Source organism: Syngnathoides biaculeatus, chromosome 11 (genome assembly GCF_019802595.1).
Source record: "Syngnathoides biaculeatus isolate LvHL_M chromosome 11, ASM1980259v1, whole genome shotgun sequence".
Taxonomy (NCBI): Eukaryota; Metazoa; Chordata; class Actinopteri; order Syngnathiformes; family Syngnathidae; genus Syngnathoides; species Syngnathoides biaculeatus.
The window spans coordinates 6,967,616-6,991,974 of record NC_084650.1 but is presented as its reverse complement, the minus strand read 5'-3'; the positions used below and the strand labels follow the sequence as shown (position 1 = coordinate 6,991,974).

The window sequence follows — 24,359 nt, the reverse complement described above, 5'->3', positions numbered from 1 at the left end:
CTTGAATTAACAGAGGTAAGGACTGCAACTACATCCTCCCAATTGACCCCTCCGTAGAAATTGCGTCATCCGCGTCGCTGACCAATCAGAGGCCAGAGATCTGCATAAACCACGCCCCTTGTTGGCGTCCGCCATTACCTCTGACAAAGTCGGATAGTCCAGTATAGCTTTTGTTAGCGTTTTATCACGTATTTGGGTTCCTTAACAATAGATATGGTTAAGAGGTGTAGTCACGGCCTTTGTAATAGTGACGACAGGTATCCTGATAGGCTAGTTGGTGGAGTTCAATTCGTACCCTTTCCAAAACCGAAGACCGAGTACGAAAAATGTCTTTGATGGATCAAACTTTGTGGAAGACCGCATGATCAACTGAATCCATCAACCGGAACAGATATGTTTGTACGAAGGTAAGTCTTATAATTGATTTTCAATACATTCTCATATAAATGAATTAGCGGTTCTTCGCTTGCATAATATAGCTACGTGTGAATGATTGACACAGTTGATCTGTGTTGAGCGATATTTTGCAATGATCTGACTGCACAAACGTGTCCCTTTGTTCACGGCTACGGTAAATCGGACTGTGTTAGCACGAAGGTATGCCCTATATTTGATTTTCAATACATGTCTCATATAAATGAATTAGCAGTTCTTCGCTTGCATAACATAGCTATGTGTGAATGATTGATACACTTGATCTGTGTTGAGCGATACTTTGTGATGACCTGACTGCACAAACGTGTCTCTTTGTTGGCGGCTAGCGAGCTAAGCTAAACCGGACTAGCGAGTCCTAAAAGCCTTCGACGTGCACCGAGACACCAAGACTGAAGGAAGGATGTTTGAGGACACTAAAGTAGTGATTGTCGTACTCGGTCGGGACTTACGTAGGTTAGGCACTAATTCAAGAATAATTATTGAGGGGAGCGCGTGACGTTACACAAAGAAAACGAGAGAAACAACTCGTAAATCAAGCCTCGCTTTCTTCTTTTCCTTCATACGGTGGTTCACAAACGGCTATACAGATACACATACAGATTCTTCACACAAGTGTGATAGGTAACACGAAAATAGGAAACTGTCAATGACGAATTCGTCTTTGGGTTATAATATATTATGTGGCTTCTCGGTCTTCCTCTGACTCCGGAAAGATCTCGCGCTAATATTGATGGTTTCTTCGTCGATATGCATGGAAATACCATTGAAATACCCCTCGCTGAAATACTTGAAGCCCTGCTGTCTGCTCTTCAACGATATTTCACTATTCGGTAAGAATGCCAGTGAAAAATCAGCTGGTAAATCGGACAATTTCGCTCTCGTCTTTTCTTCCTGCGACGCCATTTTTGCGAATTGTTTGTCTGAGGTTAACAAGCGTGGGGTGACGTAACTTCAGGAGGTGTGGTTAAGTGCCCTGTACGGAGGGGTCAATTGTCCACCACTTCACAAAAAGTAGAATACCAACCTCTGGGTTAGTTTCAGTGTGGTACAAATACATGGACATGAGGGTCAAGAGCTCACTCTAAGCTATATTCTAAAACTTAAGATGACAGTAATGTCATCTCAATATAATTACTTAAATGAAAATTAGAAAATTAAATAAAGTTTGTCTTGTTTTAATTAATAGTTTAGCTTAGAATTGCGCAGATGTGTAAACTGGCGCTGATTTGTACTAGATATTGGCTAGTTAAGTGCAACATATGTACTCCAGTTGGTTTATGAAATGTGGGAGCTAATTTCACCACTATTTTTATTTAGAGAGGACTGCAGGAAGTTGTTCACCTCTGGAACACTCACAGAATTTGCCCATGTTGAAATGCTGCATCTCTAGGTGGGCGCCCAGTGATAATGTACACCTTATCTGAACTTTTTGGAGGCAGAGAGTGCTTGAAAAAAGTATCTCAAGAAAAGATAGAGGTCTGCAGAGGGGAATGCATTCAGAGAGGACCGCACCCCTGTGATGATACAGGGCTTGACATATGTTGTCTTGCCATGGCAGAAAACAGCCTTCATCCACCTAACTCTGCAGAGGAAGCCATCAAGTTTTACATGTTCTTGCGTGCTTACATACAAATGCAGATTTCATGATCACATTCTGCTCTACAGGATCAAATGACAGGGTCAAGGAACCCTCCAAAATTGGTCAAGCTCAAAAGTGCATTTGCTCCAAATGGACATCTCCACGTTGTCCCTGGTGTATCTTTCTGTTCCAGAAAAGTAACCTTCCAATATGTGCATGAAAAACCTTAAAATCTTGGGTGCATTGTCTATCATTTGTCATTAAAACTTTCTAATAATATTACAATATAATAATATTAGATTGTCTGGTGGTACGTAATGTAATGATCGTAATAATTTGTATGCTTAATGTCAAATGTCACTCTTATACTATCTCCTGATGCAGAGCAGTGAAACCTTTTTCTGTTTTGATACTGTTTTTGTTTATTATAGCATTAAGGAATGTTATCTTCCTTATTTTGAGGAGGCGGGGTTCTCATGTGAATTGACTCTCTTTGTGATCTGCAGCAAAACAATTAGATGTAACAAAATTTTGTGATTAGTTTTTGCTTATTATGTCATCTTTCCACCAAATATATCAGGTCAACTATTGTATTTGCACTGTAGGTATTTGAATGCCATTTCACTTTACAATAATGTTAAAATGCAGTAGTCATCAAACTTTCAGAAAATGAAGCATACTTACGAATCCTTTAATATGGAAAGTTCTTTATTGGAGTTTCCACATATTAGATTCCTGTAACTTTTCTCAATGCAAGCATGCATGCAATGCAGCTGGAAACATCATGTCTCACAGAGGACGACCCTTTAACTACATGACTAAACAGTTGACACACAATGTGTTTGCAAAACAAACAAAAAAAACAAAAGAAGCATGTACCAGACTCACGAACACTGTCTTATTAGGTAGAGATTCAAATTCCATTAAAATTTAACCGGAAAACGCAATGGTGTTTCTAACACAAACATTCCCATCCAAAACTGAATTAACTGTTGATAGGGTTTTTTTTTTTTTTTTTTTTTTGCAAGTTCGCGTTTTTTTTTCTACTACAGCATCTATCAGTACCTGCGTCAAGCCAATGTTGTACATAGATAGAGAAATCTTTTTAAAAAATGTGTTTCAGGACTGCAACTATTGATTAATACCATGCAGATTGAGCAATCTTTGTTCTCGAGTTAGTTCAACATGTTCTAGTGAAAGGCGGCACGATAGCTTAGATGGAAAGCATTGGCTTCACAGTTCCAAGGTCCCGGCTTGGATCCCGCACGCGGCTGTGTGGAGTTTGCTTGTTCTTCCCGTGCCTGTGTGGGTTTTCTCCGGGCACTCCTGTTTACTCCCACATCTCAAAAACATGTAACATTAATCGGACACTCTAAATTGCCCGTAGGTGTGATTGTGACTGTTGTCTCCATGTGCCCTGCGATTGGCTGGCAACCAGTTCAGGGTGTACCCCACATCCTGCCCGTTGACAGCTGGGGAATGCTCCAGCACTCCCACGGCCCTTGTGAGGATAAGCGGCTAAGAAAACGGATGGATAGTTACGCAATTCTATATCCTGCAAAAATGTGAAGAATAAACTCTTAATTTGATGCTACAGAACATGTCAATTTTACTTGAGTTGGTCATATACATGTTTGCATTATAACTGGTCACAAAATATAAGTGACAAATATATTGAACAGAAAAATTAAAATTCATTTTCAAAACCCTAATCCCGGTTAGGCCACTGGAGCCTATCCCAGTTGATTTGGACCAAAAACCAGACTAGAACCTGGACTGGTCGCCAGTCAGTCGCAGCACACATATTGACACTGTCACTGAATGGGAAATGAACCTTTACTGCCTGCACCAAAGTCAGGCAAGTGTACTATTACACTATCAGTGAAAAATACATAATAGTATTTCAGTTTAAAAATAAATCAGCTAATGAAGACTTTGTAAATGACCACTCCTTTTTTTAGATAAGCATAATAGTTCTCAAAATTATACTTAGTCTCCACCCCCACAACGTCTTCTGTATTTTTCATTTTGAAATTCAACTTGCGAGCCCAAATGTGTTCAAGTTTTAGCCCACGGGCAGAGCGTTTGATACCCCTGGTCAAAATTGTATTGGTAAAAGTAAAATCATATATTCATCCATCCATTTTCTTAGCCACCTAGCTTCACTAAGGTTATGGGAGTGCTGGAGCCTATCCCAGCGGATGCCAGCCAATCGCAGGGCACAGACAGAAAACAGTGGTACTCACAATCACACCTCGGGGCAATTTAGAGTCTCCAATTAATGTTGCATGTTTTGGGGAGGTGGGAGGAAACCCGGAGAAAAGCCACACAGGCACGGGGGATAACATGCAAACTCCACACAGGCAGGGCTGGGATTGAACCCTGGACTTCAGAACTGTGAGGCCAATGCTCAAATATTCATCTGAATGTAAAATATGAGGAAATAATTTTAAAATCAATATACAGTATACCAGCAGGAAGAAATTCCCCGTTACTTACATGATCTTGCTTCATTTTCGATTTTCCTCATGAACACTTCTGTTGCTGAGAAATTCCCACTTGGCAGAGGCGAGGGATTTAGGATGTAGCCATTACAATGCTGGCAATGGAAAAAATGTAGGGAAAATGCATCATCTATATGTGTCATTTGAAAATGAACTTATCAAACATTTAATGTGCTAACATAAATCACCATTTTTGTTGTTGTTGTTGTGTTCTTGTGTGATGAAAGTCTTGGCTGCTTATTCATACACAATAACATTACTGACTAAAAGTGCAAAAGACAAAATTCAATGTGGGTTTTTATCAATTTTGTTGTTGTTAATAGTATTTAGTCTTCTGGCAACGTCCCGTTTTGTTTACAAGCTTACCTGGCCCATGTTAAACAACTAACTTAGTGTTTGTGTGCTTGTAAACTAACATTACAACGAATGTCTCGTTCTCCTTATGGAAGCGTAGTGCCATTGTATACACGTTATGATGAAAAGCACGTTGTTAAGTCATGGACGAGACATGAAAAGCATCAGTGAAACATAGTAACAGGTACATACATACCGATGGGACGTTGGACTTCGTCGACTACTTACTTGTATGCAGTCTACGATCAAACTACAGTTTCTGGAGTACCATAAAGAGTTATTAATTCTGTGGCTTACCTGAATGGATAGGTTTCGGATGACCCATCATGCCTTGCGACGGATGCCATACTGTGTGTCTTAGAGTTTAGAGAACATAGGTGAATGGTGAAGCATGGAAGTTTTTTCCATCCTTAATTTTTCTGTTTGGTGTAAAAGTTATGTCATCGTTTAAAGCAAATGCAAAGGTAGTGGACAAAAACACGTTTGATGGTTAAGTAGAGCCAGATACTTGGAGAAATTGAAGGACATTGGCAGAAAAGATCCATATGAATTTCAAACAAACGACTGGAGTGACGATGTGGAAGTCTACCCTGACGTTACATATCCGATATCGTTAATTATCTCATGAATTCTGTGAGCGCATATAACCTTGATGAACTAAAGGCTTACAAGTCTCTACATTTACTTTGTAAGTGGGTGGGTTCAAGATGTATGGGAACAGGTGATCGGTAATCAGTGTGTAATGGCGACATAGACATAGGCAGTTATAGAAGAGAAGTCTTACTGGTTACCGCCCTCTGCAGTTAAAAATGTAAGTTGATTTTTTTCTCTTAAAGTCTTTATAATAAAGAATGTAGGGATTTGTGAGTTTGGACCCTACGCGTGTTCACGAGTCGAGGAAGATATGACCAATGATTAGAAAAAGTTAATAGCAAATGGATTTATAACAAAGGAATGTGCAATACAGACGTCCGGGTCTTATCTAGGTATCTGCCGCACACGAGACGTGTGTCTTCTGGCAGGATAGCCAAAGAAGAAGACATGAGTTGCCCGGTAACACAAGGTTTTTAGATGTATGGGTCTATGGTAAAAGTGGCTGCCCCCCCCGCAGTCTGGTCCTGGGCCGGGATGGTAACTTCCTGCTCTTTATCTGGTGTCGTTCGTCTCCACGGCAACGCCTGGGAGAGGAGGATGGCACCAGCCAGTTTTCTGTGTACAAAGATCAAGGACAACCACCGGCTCCACAACACATCTTTGTCTGATTAGCAAATGGACAATACTTTATCTGTTGATTAAATGCATAAGGTCATATTTAAGCAAATAATGAAAGTGCAATAAACGTGAAATAGTCTTCATTCCCTCTCTTGATCTATGAAATAGATCACAAAAACAAACACGACAATCCCAAAAGTAACACTTCCAGAGATATGGAAAACATAAAACCCTCCCTAATCACCCAAGCATACCTTTTAACAAGATTCAGAACACTCGTAAGCTTTAAACCTGCAGGACAGCAACAACTGAAATACAGCAAAACATTTCTAAAAAAGTAATATCAAGCAAAAAGTATCAGTAGGGCAAGGGCAATGCAATCAAGGGGCATGTTGACATCATGACAATCAGGAAGCGGTGGAAGTTTAGTATCATTTTCGAGGGGAGCGATAGGAAGAGTAAAATCATCTTGAGGAGTCTGTCGGAATGGGGGTCTAATGAGGACATAATTACCGCGGCCATCAGTTGGGGCACCAGTCGCCTTTTCAATCAGACGGGTTAAAAGAGAACGAATACAAGTGATGGGGAAAAGAGCGGAAATTACAGGTATATTTTCAAAACCGGCAACTACCTGATCAGCCAGTTTATACTAATCTGAGGCACCACTGGGGACGCCAATAACGTCAATGTAGGTGGGGTTGTCAGCACCGACCTAGGTAGGCTTGGACCTACGTGAACGGTCTAATAGGCCAAGAGCTTCCTTGAAGTGTTCAGGAGCAACCGCCAGATCATCTAGGGTGACAGGAACAACGAAAATAGGCAAAAGTAAAGTTACTAATGCACATCTGCCCGTACTGTTGCGCTTCCCTCCGCACCACCACCACACATCAGCACAGCTGACAGGTTGGAAGAAAGGTGCTTCCTGGGTCTCTGCACACTGATCATCAGAGATACTGTCAATTGGAGCTCCATTACCATTAAGGAAAACACAGGTGAAGTTTTTGTGAGCCACAGCACAATTAAACACAGGTTTGTTCTTTTGGGCTGGTGTTACCGGGTGGGCACTATCCCAAATTTTGCATTAATTTTTAGTCGGCACATAATTTTTCACAAGATCTAGAACACAGTTGGAGTTTAGAGAAGAGGAAACAACACGTAACAAAGGTCTAGGTCCCATGCATACAACACAGCCACTCTGGGTTTTATTTGCCGCTTGTTCTGCCATTAGCAACTGATTATTATTTACTGCGCTAACACCTGTGAAAACCCTAAACCACTCATCAACAGATAGGGCTTTGTTTATAATGCAACTCTTCTCTGTGATAAATATTTTCCGGGTGGGTTGTGCTAACAGCTGGCACTGATGTGGGTGTAGGTAAGGGGTATTTTTGAGCGATTTCCCAGATAAAAAAAATACCAAGAACAACAATAACACCAATATTAAGAATGCCATGGATTCCTGCTTTCCCTCTCTTGGTCCAAAAAGCAATCGGTGCATCTGTAGGGATCATGGTTAATAAAACAACAACAAACAAACAATAAAATAAAAGTGCAATTAAGAGTCTGTAGCAGGGCAAAGCATAGAATAATGAAACCACTTAGTTCCTTTTCCCTCCAAGCGGACGGCTTTGGAGGGACGACCAGTCACCTTGTGGGGCCCAGACCAACAGAGTTCTGACCACTTACGAGAGAGTCGTTTAAGGTAGACAGATGACCACTTAGGAAGATCAAGTGCAAGAGGTGGTGATGGAAGTGTGTCCTGGATCTGTGAAGGGAAATTAGAAGCAAAAGAATGCAGTTGTGTCCAAAGCAGTTTATGAGAAAACGTGGGAGACACAATGCCCTCCTCCAGCGGTTGGAGTGAGGAGGAAGGGCCAGCCATCAGACGACCTGTAAGAAGTTCGTAAGGAGAGAAAACAGTAGCGTGAGACACAGTTTGTCTCACAGATGTTAGAGCAAGGGGGAGAGCCTGAACTCAATTCACACCGGAAAAGGTACAACTTAGCCAGTTTTTTCTTCAACGTGCAATTCATACGTCCAACTGAACCTTGACTGGCGGGGTGATTAACACAACTAAACTTCTGTTAACCCTAACCACTTCTCTACAGTAGCTAGGTGCGTAGATGTTAAATGTGTACCCTTGTCTGAGCGGATAAGACCAGGGAAACCATGCGTTGGAATCCAGCGGTTCACCAAAGCTTTCATTACCGACATGGTGTCTTCGCAAGCGCAGGGGTAGGCTTCAGGCCATCCGGAAAAGGTGTCAACAAAAACAAGAAGGTTAGCGTTTACCTTGAACAGGAGTGATCATGTCTGTGAAATCGATGACCAGTTCCGCACCGGGCCAGGTGGGTGGGTCAAATAAACCTGGCAACGGTCTAAGTGTGGGGCATACATTGTGTAGCTGGTAAATATTACAGTCACGACAGTGGGCATGACACAAGTCGGACATTTTCGGATGCCACCACATGCGAAGTTTGGTTAGCATGGCTCTGGGGCCAATATGAGCCATAGAGTGGTTTCGGTCAAAATATCTTTTGTTCAGGATAGGCGTTGTGCTGTATTTTAACCAATTCACTATGAGACAGGCAGGCCAGGAGAGGATTTGTCAGATACAGTAATTGGACAAGCATCTGTGGGACATAGCCCGCAGCCTGCTTGGCAGCCAAGTCGTCAGCATTATTGCCGAGGGCTGTGGTTGAAGTGGATTTGGAGTGGCCAGGGACCTTGACGATAGCCACCGGCGAAGGTTTAGCCAGGCTTTGTCTAATCGTTGGTTCAGTGTCAAATGTGCTATAGGAGAAACTTTAGCTGTTTTAAAAATCATTACGTTTCCAGGCAGACAGGTCCAACACAGCAGCCGAGACAGCGTAAGATGAGTCAGAAAAGACAGTGACAAATTGTCCGACCGCCAGTTCCAGTGCGAGACAGTGCAAGCACTTACGCTGCCTGGGCTGAGGGAGCAGATGTTAGTACAGAAGAGGAAAGAGTTAAAAATTCCCCTGAGGGCTGCGGCTCCAATATGGCAGCCGCCGCAGCCAAAGAGCCATTCTGCTAACAGTAACAGCAACCATAAGTGAACAGGACCCTGCCGTTAATCAATGGTTGGACAGAGAGATCAGCACCTGGACAATGAGAATAGAAGAACGATCCTCCAAGGACATAGTGGATCCTTCAGATTACACCACTCTGCCCAAGAAGGTCACCGATTTGCGACAATACTGAAGCTTCTTTCTGGAAATTTTGAATCCAATCTTATGCAAACGAAGCAAAACAAGTTTAGTTAGAGACAAACACAACTCTGCTGATGGGGCTGGCAACAGGAGGTCATCAACAAACATCAGGAGTTTACATCCATCTGGGAGTTCTAGATCCTGCAGCAATGATTTCAAACATTTATTAAAAATTCCAGGTGAATTTTTGAAGCCTACTGGCAACCTCGTGTATTGCAAATTGTGTCCATGATATCTGAATGCAAACAAGTGTCTACACTCGAGTGCGAGTGGGACACAGAAGAATGCATTTGCCAAATCAATCGCTATGAAGTATTTCAAACCAGGTGTGATGGTAGATAACATTCTGTGGTCTGGTAGAGGTAACAATGGTGTGGTCATTACATCATTAACGGGTTTCAAATCATGCCCCATATGATAAGTGTTTCCATCTGCTTTTAAAACTGGCCTGAGTGGTGTACACCACAAGGAGGTGTATGTTTCCAAGACTCCAGAATTCCACAGGCCAGTGAGAGTGACCTCCATCCCCTGGTGAGTAGCCGTGGGCCAAGGATATTCCGGTCTGTAAAATTGAGATCCTAGAAAAACAGTGATTTAAATGTCTGGTGTCTTAGTACAATGTCCAACATCAAAGGGTCCAGAAGACCAAACTAATTTAGGCATTTTTTTTAACATTGACTCGGCGTCGTCATGGTCTGAGTAGTCACGTCCGTGTTCTCTAGTTCGGGTCTCGTGTTCTAATATGGTCACATTAGTTGTCGGAGGTGCGTCAGGAACAATGATGCGGTTTGCATCTGCTGATTTCGAGATCTGTATGTTAGGGAGTGGTGTGTCCTCCCAATCAGTCATTTGAGTCAGTCGTTTTGCCATGGGTCCCAGCTGCTGGGCCTCGTGTCCTGAAGACAGAGCGAGTGAAATGTTGGGTACTGACTATTCCTGCATTTTCAACCATGTTGTTTGATCTGGTGTAAGAGAGCAGGATTCCGCTACACCCTCTCTTGCTGCGTATATATGTGTGGATGTAATGTCCCAAGCATCACCTTGTATGCATGCGGTCGTAATATAGTGTGCAATCGTATGGATCTAGTGGAGGCAGGTCAGCCCTAAGAGCGTTTAACCAGGGCTTCCACAACAGAAATTGATATACGAGACCAGGTTTGAGCGGTGTTTCTCATTCAGGTGCAGCCTAATAAATGTCCACAGTTGGAGTTGAGAAGCCCATCAATTGCACAGTGTGTTGTGACAATAAAGTGTCCAGGAGCGAAATGTTGACCGAGGAGTGTTCACTTTTCGCCCCGCAACAGAAATGGGGATCATGTCACCTGCATCGCCGGACCCCTGGCGTGGTACTGTCCGTCCTGCTACCAATCTGGGCCACCAAAGATGTCGTTTCTGCCTCTGCCTTCACCTCCTCGGTTGTTGGACCAGCACCACAGCCTTGCATTGGACCTTGAGGTGGAGGAGCTGTAAGACAGTCTTTAATCCAGTGATCGAGAGAACTACAGCCAAAACATCCTTGATCACGTTGATGTTGTTGCACTCTCCCCTGCCCGCTCCACACCTTCCTGCGTATCCACCCCGGCTATTACCCCCAGAACCCACCGGCCTGTGTCTGCCAAAAAATTACGTCTCGTGTGGTTTTGGACCTTTCCGTCCCGTGCTACTTGTAATTTAAGAAGTTGTTTTTGGAGTTTAGTAACTTTATTATTACCCTGTTTTTGACTTAAATACATTTTGAGGTGATGCACTTGGTGTTGTCTAAATCTAGGCTCATCTCTAGGGTTTGCTTTAAGAGTGGTCTGTAGTGGTTCAGGGAGACCTGCCAGGATCGCAGTCCTGAACATAGCCTCCTCCTAACCAGACTGTCCTGGGTGATGTCCAGTCGATTCAGTCCAAAGTTTAGTACAGTTAGTCAAGTGCTCAAGTGGGTCGTTTAACATAAGGGAAAGAGGTGGGTGCAGCTGTAACAGGAGTGAGGAACCTCTCTCTGATAGCTGCGGCCAGACGCTTAAAGTGTGCTCTCACTATGGTTCCATTGGGTACGTTAAGCATACCTGCAAGTTGCCTCGATTTCTCGTTGTTTAAAACTAGTGCATGATTGTCTCCAGTCTCCCATGCAGAGTGTATACCCCTGTAAATTGTCCACAAAACTAGACAGCCATGCATTACCACCAAAATAGAGATGAGGCAAGCGAGCAGTAAAACAATCAACATCTTTAAGATCAAACAGCTTGGATATTGGGCCTGCTGGAGCCTCTATCATAGGGATCATTGTAAAGCAAAGCAAATTTATTTGTATAGCGCATTTCATACACGAGGTAACTCAATGTGCTGTACGTGATTAAAGGCCTTTAAAAACAAGGAACTGAAACATTTAAAATGGGATAAAAACAATAAAAATGATATACAATATTAAAAAAAAGACAAAACAGAATACAGAGCAAGAAATATGATCAAAAATTTGATATATTCTAAAAAGCATGAGAAAGAAAGAAGAGTTTTCCACCTTGTACCATTTTGTTTGCTTTTTATATAATATCATAATATCCATCCATTTTCTTTACTGCTTATCCTCACAAGGGTTGCGGAGGGTGCTGGAGCCAATCCCAGCTGTCAACGGGCAGGAGGCGGGGTATACCCTGAACTGTTTGCCAGCCAATCGCAGGGCACTTAGAGACAGACAACAGTTGCATTCACAATCACACCTCAGGGCAACCTTGAGTGTCCAACTAATGTTGCGTGTTTTTGGGATGTGGGAGGATACCCACGCAGGCACAGATTGAACCCGGGACCTCAGAACTGTGAGGCCAACGCTTTACCAGCTGATCCACCGTGCTGCCACAATATTATGTATAATAATGCTAATAATAATAATAATGATAATAATAATTATAATAATAATAGTCATTGTGTTATTTCCGCCTCCAACAAGACACTTTGTGTCAAATCTGCCTCTCGCTTCCTGTGTGTCTGTCTGTGTGTGTGATATACTTACGTGTGATTCAGGACATGTGCGTGTGTGCGTGTTCGACGTGCCTTCTTCCTCATTTTTGCAGTCATTCACTCCCATCCACATATCAAATACAACTTTTCTCAGCCCCATCTTCTTTTCCTCATGGGCTCCTTGATGCTCTTAATGTCACTTGCCACCTTACCAGCACCAGGTTGTTTCCTGGTCCCGTTCCAACGTCCGTCACCATCATTAAATGTGCAGTGTCCTTTCTCTGTTCACCACTTTAAGTTCCATGACCCCTTATCTAGTCTGTCTCTTACATCTTTCATAGTCTTCTTATATTTATATTTAGATAGTCTCTGTCAATTTCCTATAACTTCGTCAGTTTGTCCTAATCGCGAATTATTATTTTAATGCCCGCTTCCTTTCTTTTTCTTTTTTTCTTTTTGTCACCATTAGGCCTCATTTGCCGGTCAATTTCAAGGTACATTTCACCTTTAGTTGGATTATATTCACCACATTCATAATCAAATTCACCATCCATGATTATTTATTTAATTTAGTGGTCACTCTTCTTCGACTAAACCCAACCAAATTCCTATCGCGCAACAAATTACCCTATACTATTCGGTTTTTTTTTTTTTGTACGGCACCTTCGATGTACCAGGCTCAAACCGACGGCAAACCCTCTGTTTTTAAGGGATCCCATCTCACTTAGGTGTAACAGGTAAACATCACAATGCAATTGTACGTCTAAAATATGCGTCAGCTACGACGGGATATACAACTTCTCTTATTCTCTTTATCTCTTTTTCTCAATAACTCATATGAGGCATGAACAACCTGATACCAATGACTTCTCAAATTTAGTTCAACTCGAACTGGATGAGTTTGATACTTCATTAAAGTGCCACAGAAACCTAAAACGTGAAATTTTGTGTTTTTGACTAAAAATAATCATCTGGAATGGACCCATCTGTTTTTTCACAGCAAGTCAGAATGTTGCCATGTATCGTTTTTTTAATCTCCCGCTGGGGAAAGTCTCTCTAGGATTTTGTGTTGAGGAAGAACCAGGAAGTGGCATTTACCAGTAGCAGGGTTGAGTTTTTATATTGTACTGGTGAAAAATTACTTGTTTTTTTTCATCGTGTTAGCCAAAATGCCGGCTCGTTGTATTACAGGATTTTGCTCAAACACTCAGGAGTATGGATTCACTCTTCACACATTTCCAAAACAGCAACAGCACAACAGCTTTGTGGGTTCTAAATGACAGGTAGGTGTGTAGAGATCTTTTCAAAAAATACTAGTTGGGGGTGACTAATTTATCTCACATTTATAGCACACGTTACGTGATAATTTTGATTAAGTCCCCTTGGTCAAACAGGCAAAATATAACAAAGCACTTGTATTGCATGTAAGACAATTTAATCACACAAAATACAGTAAAACACAAGACAATAACAAAATAGAAGTACAAAACAGTTTAGTCCCATGTAACACGAGCTAACTAGCCTAACGACATATCGTCACCACTTGAACTTGAGCAATTTGTCTGAAAGCGGCAGGGTGAATAAAAAGCTCCGTCCGCGTCTGATGATGTAATCCTTTTCTCAGAACGTAACAAAAGATCGTCGTCACATCGGTCATCTAAATATGGCTTAAAACGATAGGGTAATATGGCCCTGGTCACTTCACTCGATTCTGAGATGTTATCTTCTCCAAAAAGAACTTCAGTCTCAGAACGGGCATCAGAAAAATCTGAAAATCTCTCTTGTTCATCTCCCATAGCAGGTGGCACAGCATGTTGTCAAAGGCGACTGTCCCAGTGTGACATCTGCAAATAACGTTGCAGGCAATATGGCCGCCACTGGGATGTCGAGTGAGACGTCCGCAACTTTGCACAATAATGACACTCTCCGCTCATTTTATTTTTTTTGTATAAACATGAATAATATTTTATGTAGTTTTCATAACAATATCTCTTTTAAAATGTTTATTTGGGTGTCAGTGGCACTTTAAGTGCATGCAGATTTTCAAAAATCCAAAAAACGGCAGAGGTTGCTGGTGGTATTTGGCTCGATACGTGTGTGAACAGACTTAGTGCAATGAACACTAACAAAATATACTGCAGATCCAGCTGACTGATTAACCCCTCAGTTGTGCTCTGACAATTGCCACAAAATTAACACTAGACAAAAAAAGCTTAGCAACAAAAGTAAATCTCACTCCAGTAATCCCTCATTTTTCATAGTTAATTGGGACCAGAACCCCCCCCCCCCCCCGTGAAAAGGGGGGTGGGGAACGTATATTTATGTGGGTACCAGAACATTTAAAATAAGTAAACAGTTTTCATACTTTGCATATTTGAGTCAAAAAGACGTATTTAGTTAAATCTTTAATTATAAAACCTTACAAATATATACATTATTACAAATTTATAATATAAATACAAATTATGAAACACTTACTGTATTACTGTATAATTCCCGTTCAACCTTAGAAGACCGTTGTGGTGGAGGCGCTTGCAAGTTTTTTAGCTTTGAGATCGGGAGTTGTTTTTTTATGTGCGTGTGTTTGTGTGTGTGTGGGGGGGAGTACCAGAATGTTGAAAATATGTCAGCAGTAGAATATTTATACATTGCATACTTAAAACTAAAATTACAACAGTACAAATGTCTAGTTAAATCTCTCATAAAACCTTGTGTTTCACAATAACATTTTTATTGCAGTACGTGATTAACATTCCTCACTAATAGAATCTTCTGCTGGAGGCGCTGATGGTGTACATAGCTGAGTTTTTTTTACCTTTGAGATGAGGAGGTTTTTTTTGTGTGTATGTGGGTAACAAAATGTTTAAAATATGTCAACACTACAGTACATATTTATACTTTCCATGTTTGAGACAAACATCTTCAACTGTACAAGTGTCTGGTCATATCTTTATTTATTAAAACCTTGTGCTACATATTATTGTTTTTATTGCAGTACGCACGTGATTAGCTCTTCACTTGGAGAATCTTCTGCTGGAGGTACTGACAGTGTAACTGAGGTTTTTAATCTTTGAGAAAAAACATGGTGTTGTACTTGTTTTTCCTTCTGCTCCAAAATTCGTTTGTACACGGACATAAGCCCGTCAACACAATTGCTAAACTCGACAGCTTTTACCATATTGCCAGTGATGTGCAAATTCTTCCTCTTCATAACGACGAGCAGCATCATTGTCAACAGAGGAAGCTTCATCATACTGTGGCTATAACGCTTTTGAAATTTTTTAAACCAACCTTTGCTTGCCAAAAAGCCTCCTCCTCGAGGGGCCGAATCTCTCCTTGCAGCTTGAAGTTCTTGAAGTTTCTTCAGCCTCTTTATCATCATCACCAGGCCGTTTTTCTGCAGTGTGCTCTCCACAAAGCTAATGCAGCTTTGATTCGAACAATGCTCTTATTTCGCGGAGTCACCACACGTTTCACTTTTGTATTAAAATTTATTGAAGCAGTTTTAGGAATTTTTACCAGATCCTTTTTTTATGTAATGGACCGTGGATTCATTCACGCCATAATGGCGCACGGCAGAAGTGTAATTTCTGCAGACATTGATCATAACCAAATGTTTTACTTTTTCACTGATTGTCATCATCTTCGTCTTCCTCTTCCTCTTGGGTGCTTTGGAGGAAGCTTTCACATCAGCACAGCACTTTGGCGTCATTGTGAACATGAGAGGTTATCGCGCAGACAGTCAAGAGCATAAAAATGGCGAAAACGTTGCTGGGTGAGGCTTCAATGATGCGCAGCCAATAAGCTCACAGGATAAATCCACCGATACTCTCATTGGTCGATGTCGTGCCAGGGACCAATGACGCGCCTTCTATCTGGAGGGGGGGTTGAAAAAAAACACAAAGCACTGAAGCTGCAAAAAGTGAAGCACGAAGTAGCAAGGGAACCCTATATAACCACTACAATGTCTTTTTTTTTTTTTTTAAGCTTCTGGTTCTGGCTTGGTCTGCCTGTTGAATTTTAACAGTCACTGTGGCCCCTGAGCCATGAGGTTTGCCCACTTTTGCACAGATTCTCAACAGCATGAGGAAAAGATTTTGATAGACACTTTCCATTTTCTGCTCCGCTTATCCTCATCTGTGTCATGGGTTGTGCTGGAGCCAATCCTGCCAACCAGTTGCAGGGCATTCACTCACATATGCTCATAAGTCTATGGGTTTCCCTTCAAATCACAGTGTGGTCGAGAGCACATGTCGTGTGTTGTTATCAAGTCTTTTCCACATAATCATTGAGATTGTCCTTATTACTGAAATATGTTTAAAATGTTTTCATGGCGGGCGGCAGGGTGACTCAGGTTTAAAGCGTTGGCCTCACAGTTCTGAGGTCCTGGGTTCAATCCCGCGCCCGCTTGTGCGGAGTTTGCATGTTCTCCCCGTGCCTGTGTTGGTTTTCTCCAGGCACTCGAGTTTCGTCCCACATCCCAAAACCATTAATTGGACACTCTAAATTGCCCCTACGTGTGGTTGTGAGTACGACTGTTTGGCTCTATGTGCCCTGTGATTGGCTGGAAACCAGATCAGGGTGTACCGTGCCTCTTGCCCGATGGCAGCTTGGATAGGCACTATAGGCTAAGAAGATGGATGGATGGATGGATGGATGGATGTTTTCACGGCAAACTTGCTTACCCTTGTACCTGCATCACGCTGTTAATGTGCCCGTATTGGATACAGGGCTGACTAAATGCAGCATAAGGACAAGAATGGAGAAGGTACATAAGAATGTTTTTCAAAAAAGTAAGTCTTCATCATTACTGGTAGTAACAATTTTTTAGCCCCACTCCCCATTTTAACAGTAGAAAGTAACTTGCTGCTAATACTTACTAGCCTGCCAAGTAGTTCGAAATGCATTGTGAATCTCCTGGAAAATTTCGCAATGCTGAGGGTGCTTATAGAGTGAAATTTAAGCATGAAATCACACCATGAAACAGGAACTTAGCTCATTCACTTATAGTTGTCATCAGTGGATATAATAATACAAATTCATTCATTCATGTTCCATACCGCTTATTCTCACTAGGGTCGCAGGTATGCTGGAGCCCACCTCAGCTATCTTCAAGCGAGAAGTAGGGTACGGCCTTAACTGGTATATATCTCAGGGCAGATATAAACAACTATTTACACTTACATTCACACCTAAGGGAAATTTATAGTCTTCAATTACCTACAACACATTTTTGAGGTGATGTGGGAGGAAACCTGAGAACCCAGAGAAAACCTACACAGGCACAGAGAGAACATGCCAACTCCATACAGGCAAGGCCGTACTTGAACTTTGGTCCTCTGAACTTTGTGGCAGATATCCAGATATGCTGTCCAGTCATCCACCGTAATGATAATATTGTAATAATGATAATAATCACCCATATTGGATGAGGAATCAGGATCTAGGGAGACGAACCAGGTAATCTACTGTAAATCTGGGACTAAAGGATTTCACAGAACACATCAATTTATGACTCAGTCGAGGGGTCCGATGGAACTCAATCTGGATATCAAATAAGGTGGGTCGTTTAAGACTTATTTAACTTGAAATTTTATTCAAGAGAGTAGTGATCACAATGTGGAGATGGCCAAGAAATAAATATGAGTAATTACACAGTCCCACATGTTTTCAAGACTACTTTATCATTGAATTTAAAAGTAATTGAGTCGTGTTTTTGGCCATCTATTTTAATCACATGCACCCAAAATATAATCTCTGTGACGTCAAAAGTAATTGGGAGCGACCAGTTTTTGTGCTGTGAGCCAAAGTCAATTTACTAACCTCTATATTTATCAGTTATTAATTAAATGTGTTTCAATGTATCTTGGATGGGAATAATTCACTCTTAATTATTTCAATCAAAAAAAGACACTTCAGCATCTGAGTCACAACAGAGTGATAGACTGGTTTGCCAAACTTAAAGGTCAAGTGTAGTGAAATGGATGATTTTTAGTATGATATTAATGAAAAAATGGCAGCCACTATGGACCCATCTGTTTTTTCACCACAATACATGATTTTGATGTATACGGTTTTCGACAAGAAGCAGGAAGTGATGTTGGAGGCATTAGCGCTCACAAGCGGACTCGTTTCTTTCTGTTAGTTTTACCGGCGGAAGATAGCTTGTTGTTCCTTCGTGTTATCCAAAATGCCGGCTCGTTGCATTGCTGGATATTGCTCAAACACTTGGGAGGATGGATTCGCCCTTCATACTTTTCCAAAAGATCCGTTCGTCATGAAAAATAGATTGAACATGTGCAAAGGGTTCGTGGGTTCCAAATGACAGGTAGGTGTGTGTACAGCTACTAAAAAAAACAATAGTTGGGGCAGGGGGGGCATAATCCGTAAATCAGGGGTGTTTAATGTGTCGGTGTGCGCATCACAAGGCTTCCATGCAGCAGCCGCTGAAGGACGGCGTCCGCAGGCCTTGTGAATCGCCACCACCCTTGTCGACAAGGCCGAGCCGTGCCGCAGTGGCTCATCTCGGCTGTGGGATCAGACGCGGACGCGGTTTAGAGATGCAGTACACACATTCAGAGGGAAGCATTTCATCAAAAAAATACCCTATATGTTTAATGTGTATGTATTACACAAAATGAAAACCTGCCATCTCTTCAAAATTAGAATATAAGAAACAATCGAGAAGCGAATAAACTGATTTTTCATGTATAAATTACGTGGGAATTTGCCCTCTGAAAAGTATTTTCCCAAGAGTTTAATGACTGATTACTGAAATAAATGGACATTTCTATTCTATTCTATTTTATTGAGATTTGCCTGCAGTAATTGGAAATGTATCTGCCTCAACATAGTGACCTCACCTCTGAGTTTTAAATGTTTTAGCTTAGCTATTGATAATGAAATCCCACTGAGGTTAAACTCAATAATTGTAACATATTTGATTAAATACAGTCTGGGAATATCTCATTTTAAATTGGTTAATGAAAAGTAGGTCAGTATTAATGCACTGAATCAGTCACAATTTATATTTTTTAATTTACTTGTACTTACTCTGAGTTTTAGCAAGTTAAACAAATGCAATAATATCATTAGCATTATTTGGGTAAGGCCGGATGTTTATGTTATAGCTGATGATGATCAGTTAAATATTATTATTTGTCTCTTCACAGGTGATGTGTCACCCATCAGTATGTCACCTATCAGCCAATCCCAGTTCATCCCTCTGGGAGAAGTATTGGTATTGGCTATCTCTGCTATGAACTCTGCACATAAGCCTGTCACCCAGGAGGCCCTGACGGAACATCTACAGACATGTTTTCCGGGTAATTCAGCTTTGCATATATAAGAGGGTTTGGGACATGGAGGATAGGCCGGGTATCCAAATTATTCGGTGGCCATTCAATCGGAGTGTGAACGAAGATTTCAAAATTTCCATGCCGACATCCCCACCATTGATGAAACATTTTCGATCGGGAAACTCCTTCAACCATGGCTGCATTGCGAGTTTTAGGAATGGAAATCCAAACTCTACTTAGGTCCTCTATATGTTTTGTATTATCCTTTTTTACAACTATTTCGATTTCATGAGACCGCATTTAAAGTAAAAGAAAGACAAAAGAATGACACCAAATATGTACTCTTGCCGAAAAGTGTCCATTCATCAGTTTTCAGATAGGAGACATCGATCAACAACAAAATAAATTTTACAGACTGAACCAGGGACACTGCATTCAACATTTAAAGGAGAGAGTGTCCATCCATCCATCCATCCATCCATCCATTTTTTGGAGCCACTTTTGACAAGGGTTACAAGGGTCGCGGGAGTGCTGGAGCCAATTCCAGCTATAATCGGGCAATAGGTGGGTTACACCCTTAGCTGGTTGCCAGCCAATCGCAGGTCACATGGAGACAGAAAACAATCACACTCACATTCATACCCACAACCAATTTTGAGTCCCCAATTAATACATGTTTTTAGAATGTGGGAGGAAACCAGAGTGCCTGGAGAAAACCCACACAGGTTTGGAGAGAACATGCAAACTCCACACATGCGGGGCTGGGATTTGACCTCAGAACTGTGAGGCCAATGATCTAATTAGATGCTCCACCATGCAGTCAGAAATTGTATTTTGTTTCATTTAAACACGTGTAACCATAAACCACTGCACTTTCTGGATGTAACCATTCTACACAGTTTGGTGTTATTGGTAGGCATCTATATTTGCCCACCTAACCATGTTTCAGTTGGATTGAGGCACTGTACGACAGTGAAGAAAAGAAGTATTTGAACACCCTGCTATGTTGGAAGTTCTCCCACTGAGAAATTATGGAGGGGTCTGAAATTTTCACTGTAGGTGATGTCCACTGTGAGGGAAATAATCTAAAAGAAAAATCCAGAAATCACAATATATGTTTTTTAACGATTTATTTGTGTGATACAGCTGCAAATAATTATTTGAACACCTGCCTATCAGCTAGAATTCTGACCCTCAAAGACCTGTTAGTCCACCTTTAAAACTCCACCTCCACTCTATGTATTATCCTGAATTAGATGCACCTGTGTGAGGTCGTTAGGTGCATAAGGACACCTGTACACCCTATACAATCAGTAAGAGTCAAACTTGTAACATGGTCAAGACCAAAGAGCCGTCCAAAGACACCAGAGACAAAATTGTACAACTCCACACGGCTGGAAAGAGATACGGAGAAATTGCCAAGCAGCTTGGTGAAAAAAGGTCCACTGTTGGAGAAATCATTACAAAATAGAAGAAGCTAAACATGACGGTCAATCTCAATTGGAGTGGAGCCCAATGCAAGATATCACCTCGTGGGGTCTCAATGATCCTTAGAAAGGTGAGGTGAGCTGGGACCACCATTTCCAAGGGGACTGTTGGAAATACACTAAGATGTCATTGTTTGAAATCATGCATGGCACGGAAGGTTACCCTGCTGAAACCAGCACATGTCAAGGCCCATCTTAAGTTTGACCATTGACCATTTGGATGATACAGTCATGGGAGAAAGTTTTGTGGTCAGGTGAGACAAAAATTGAAGTTTTTGGTCATAATTCTACTAACTGTGTTTGGAGGAAGATGAATCATGAGTTCCATCCCAAAAACACCATCCCTACTGTGAAGCATAGGGGTGGTAACATCATGCTTTGGGGGTGTTTTTCTGCGCATGGGACCGGACGACTGCACTGTATTAAGGAGAGGATGACCCCGGCCATGTATTGTGAGATTTTGGGGGAACAACCTCTTTCCCTCAGTCAGAGCATTGAAGACAGGTGGTGGCTGGGTCTTTCAATATGATAATGACCCGAAGCACACAGCCAGGAAAACCAAGGAGTGGCATATGAAGGTTCTTGCACAGCCTAGCCAGTCTCCAGACCTAAACTGTCATGATTGGGGCTCGAGGGACTGGACCCCTCCCTCTCTCCCTCAGTCATCGCGGCTAGTAGATCGTCCATTAGTAGTCGCTGGTCAACCTTGAGGGCCAACGCGATGAGTGAGTCCAGCGAAGGAGGGAGATCTACAGCGATGAGGAGACCCCGGATTTGGGAGGAAAGCCCCTGGAAAAAGGCGTCGTGCAGGGCGTCCTCATTCCATCGACTCTCGGCGGCGTAGATCCGGAACTCGATCACGTAGTCCGAGACGCGACGCCGACCCTGGCGAACCGTCAAGAGGGAGGCCGCCACTTTACGCTCCGGCGCCGCATAATGGAACACCTGGGTGAGTGCGCAGATGAATGACGTCCAAGAACGACAAGTTACTGAGTTACATGCCTCCGCCCTTCCCGTCATGTGGGAAATGACAAACGCGATCCTGGAGCGGTCTGTGGGAAAGGCGGACGCCTGCAGTTCAAAATGGAGATCGCACTGAGCGAGGAAAGGCTTGACGTTCCCCGAGTCGCCTGAGAATCGTTCCGGTCGGGAGAGCGGGGTAACGCTGCTGAAGGGGAGCTCCGTGGAGAGCGGTGCGGGTGGAACCGGTGGTACTGGTGGAGTGGTCACCGTTGGCATGGTAACCACGCTAGCCTGGGAGGTTAGCTGTTCCAACCTGCTTGGACCCGTTTCTTCACTTCCTTACCACACTCTCCATTGCTCTGTATTGTTGACCCCAAGTATTTGAAGTCGTCCACCCTCGCTATCTCTTCTCCCTGTAGCCTCACTCTTCCCCCTCCACTTTTCTCATTCACGCACATATATTCTGTTTTACTTCGGCTAATCTTCATTCCTCTCCTTTCCAGTGCATGTCTCCATCTTTCTAATTGTGCCTCTGCATGCTCCCTGCTTTCACTGCATATCACAACATCATCTGCGAACATCATGGTCCAAGGGCATTCCAGTCTAACCTCATCTGTCAGCCTATCCATTACCACTGCAAACAGGAAGGGGCTCAGAGCTGATCCCTGATGCAGTCCCACCTCCACCTTAAATTCTTCTGTCACACCTAAGGCACACCTCACCATTGTTCTGCTTCCATCATACATGTCCTGTACTATTTTAACATACTTCTCTGCCACACCAGACTTACGCATGCAGTACCACAGTTCCTCTCTTGGTACTCTGTCATAGGTTTTCTCTAGATCCACAAAGACACAATGTAGCTCCTTCTGACCTTCTCTGTACTTTTCCACTCACATCCTCAAGGCAAATAATGCATCTGTGGTACTCTTTCTAGGCATGAAACCATACTGTTGCTCACAGATACTTACTTCTGTCCTGAGTCTAGCCTCCACTACTCTTTCCCATAACTTCATTGTGTGGCTCATCATCTTTATTCCTCTATAATTCCCACAGCTCTGAACATCGCCTTTGTTTTTAAAAATGGGAAATAGAACACTTTTCCTCCATTCTTCAGGCATCTTTTCGCCCACTAGTATTCTGTTGAATCCGTTGGTCAAAAACTCCACAGCCATCTCTCCAAATTGCTTCCATACCTCCACCGGTATGTCATCAGGACCAACTGCCTTTCCATTTTTCATCCTTTGTAGTGCCTTTCTGACTTCCCTCTTACAAATCATTGCCACTTCCTGGTCCTTCACACTTGCCTCTTCAACTCTTCTTTCTCTCTCATTTTCATCATTCATCAACTTCTCAAAGTATTCTTTCCATCTATTTAGTGCACTAATGGCACCAGTCAACACATTTCCATCTCTATCCTTAATCACCCTTACCTGCTGCACATCCTTCCCATCTCTATCTCTCTGTCTGCCCAACCTGTAGAGATCCTTTTCTCCTTCTTTCATGTCCAACCTGGTATACATGCCTTCATATGCCTCTTGTTTAGCCTTTGCCACCTCTACCTTTGCCCTACGTCGCATCCCGATGTACTCTTTTCGCCTCTCCTCAGTCCTCTCAGTGTCCCACTTCTTCTTCGCTAATCTCTTTCCTTGTTTGACTCCCTGTATTTTGGGGTTCCACCACCAAGTCTCCTTCTCCCCCTTCCTACCAAAAGATACACCAAGTACTCTCCTGCCTCTCTCTCTGATTACCTTGGCTGTCGTATTCCAGTCTTCTGGGAGCTCTTCCTGATCATCATCTAGAGCCTGTCTCACCTCTTTCCGAAAGACCGCACAACATTCTTCCTTTCTCAGCTTCCACCACCTGATTCTCTGCTCTACCTTTGTCTTCTTAATCTCCCTACCCACCACCAGAGTCATCCTACACACCACCATCCTATGCTGTCGAGCTACACTCTCCCTAACCACTACTTTACAGTCAGTAATCTCCTTCAGATTACATCGTTTGCACAACATATAATCCACCTGCGATGTATTAGGCTTTGCATGATCAGGATTTTTGGGGCGGATCACCGATTGGCAAATTTTAAAAGAAATTCCGATCTGATCACAAGAGCAATTTAAATAACCTTTTCATTTATCCATCCATCCATTTTGTTTGCCGCTTATCCTCATGAGGGATGCGGGGAGTGCTGGATCCTATCCCAGTTGTCAACGGGCAGGAGGCAGGGTACACCCTGATCCGGTTGCCAGCCAACCTGTTCATTTACTGTATTTAATTATACTGGATAGTGTGCTATACATAATTGCTCCAAAAATGTATACGTACACTAAATGATGTATATTTGTTCA

At 42.4% G+C, this 24,359-nt stretch overlaps 1 protein-coding gene across 2 annotated transcripts in view; it reads left to right on the top strand.

Moving 5' to 3' along the window:
- LOC133508614 (storkhead-box protein 2-like) overlaps nucleotides 1-24,359 on the top strand; it is a 96,816-nt gene that overhangs the window by 47,874 nt on the left and 24,583 nt on the right. For both annotated transcript variants that reach the window (XM_061834844.1, XM_061834845.1), the window contains exon 2: nucleotides 19,433-19,585. In XM_061834844.1, coding sequence (XP_061690828.1) covers nucleotides 19,433-19,585 — 153 coding nt within the window. The remainder of the gene's footprint in view (nucleotides 1-19,432; nucleotides 19,586-24,359) is intronic.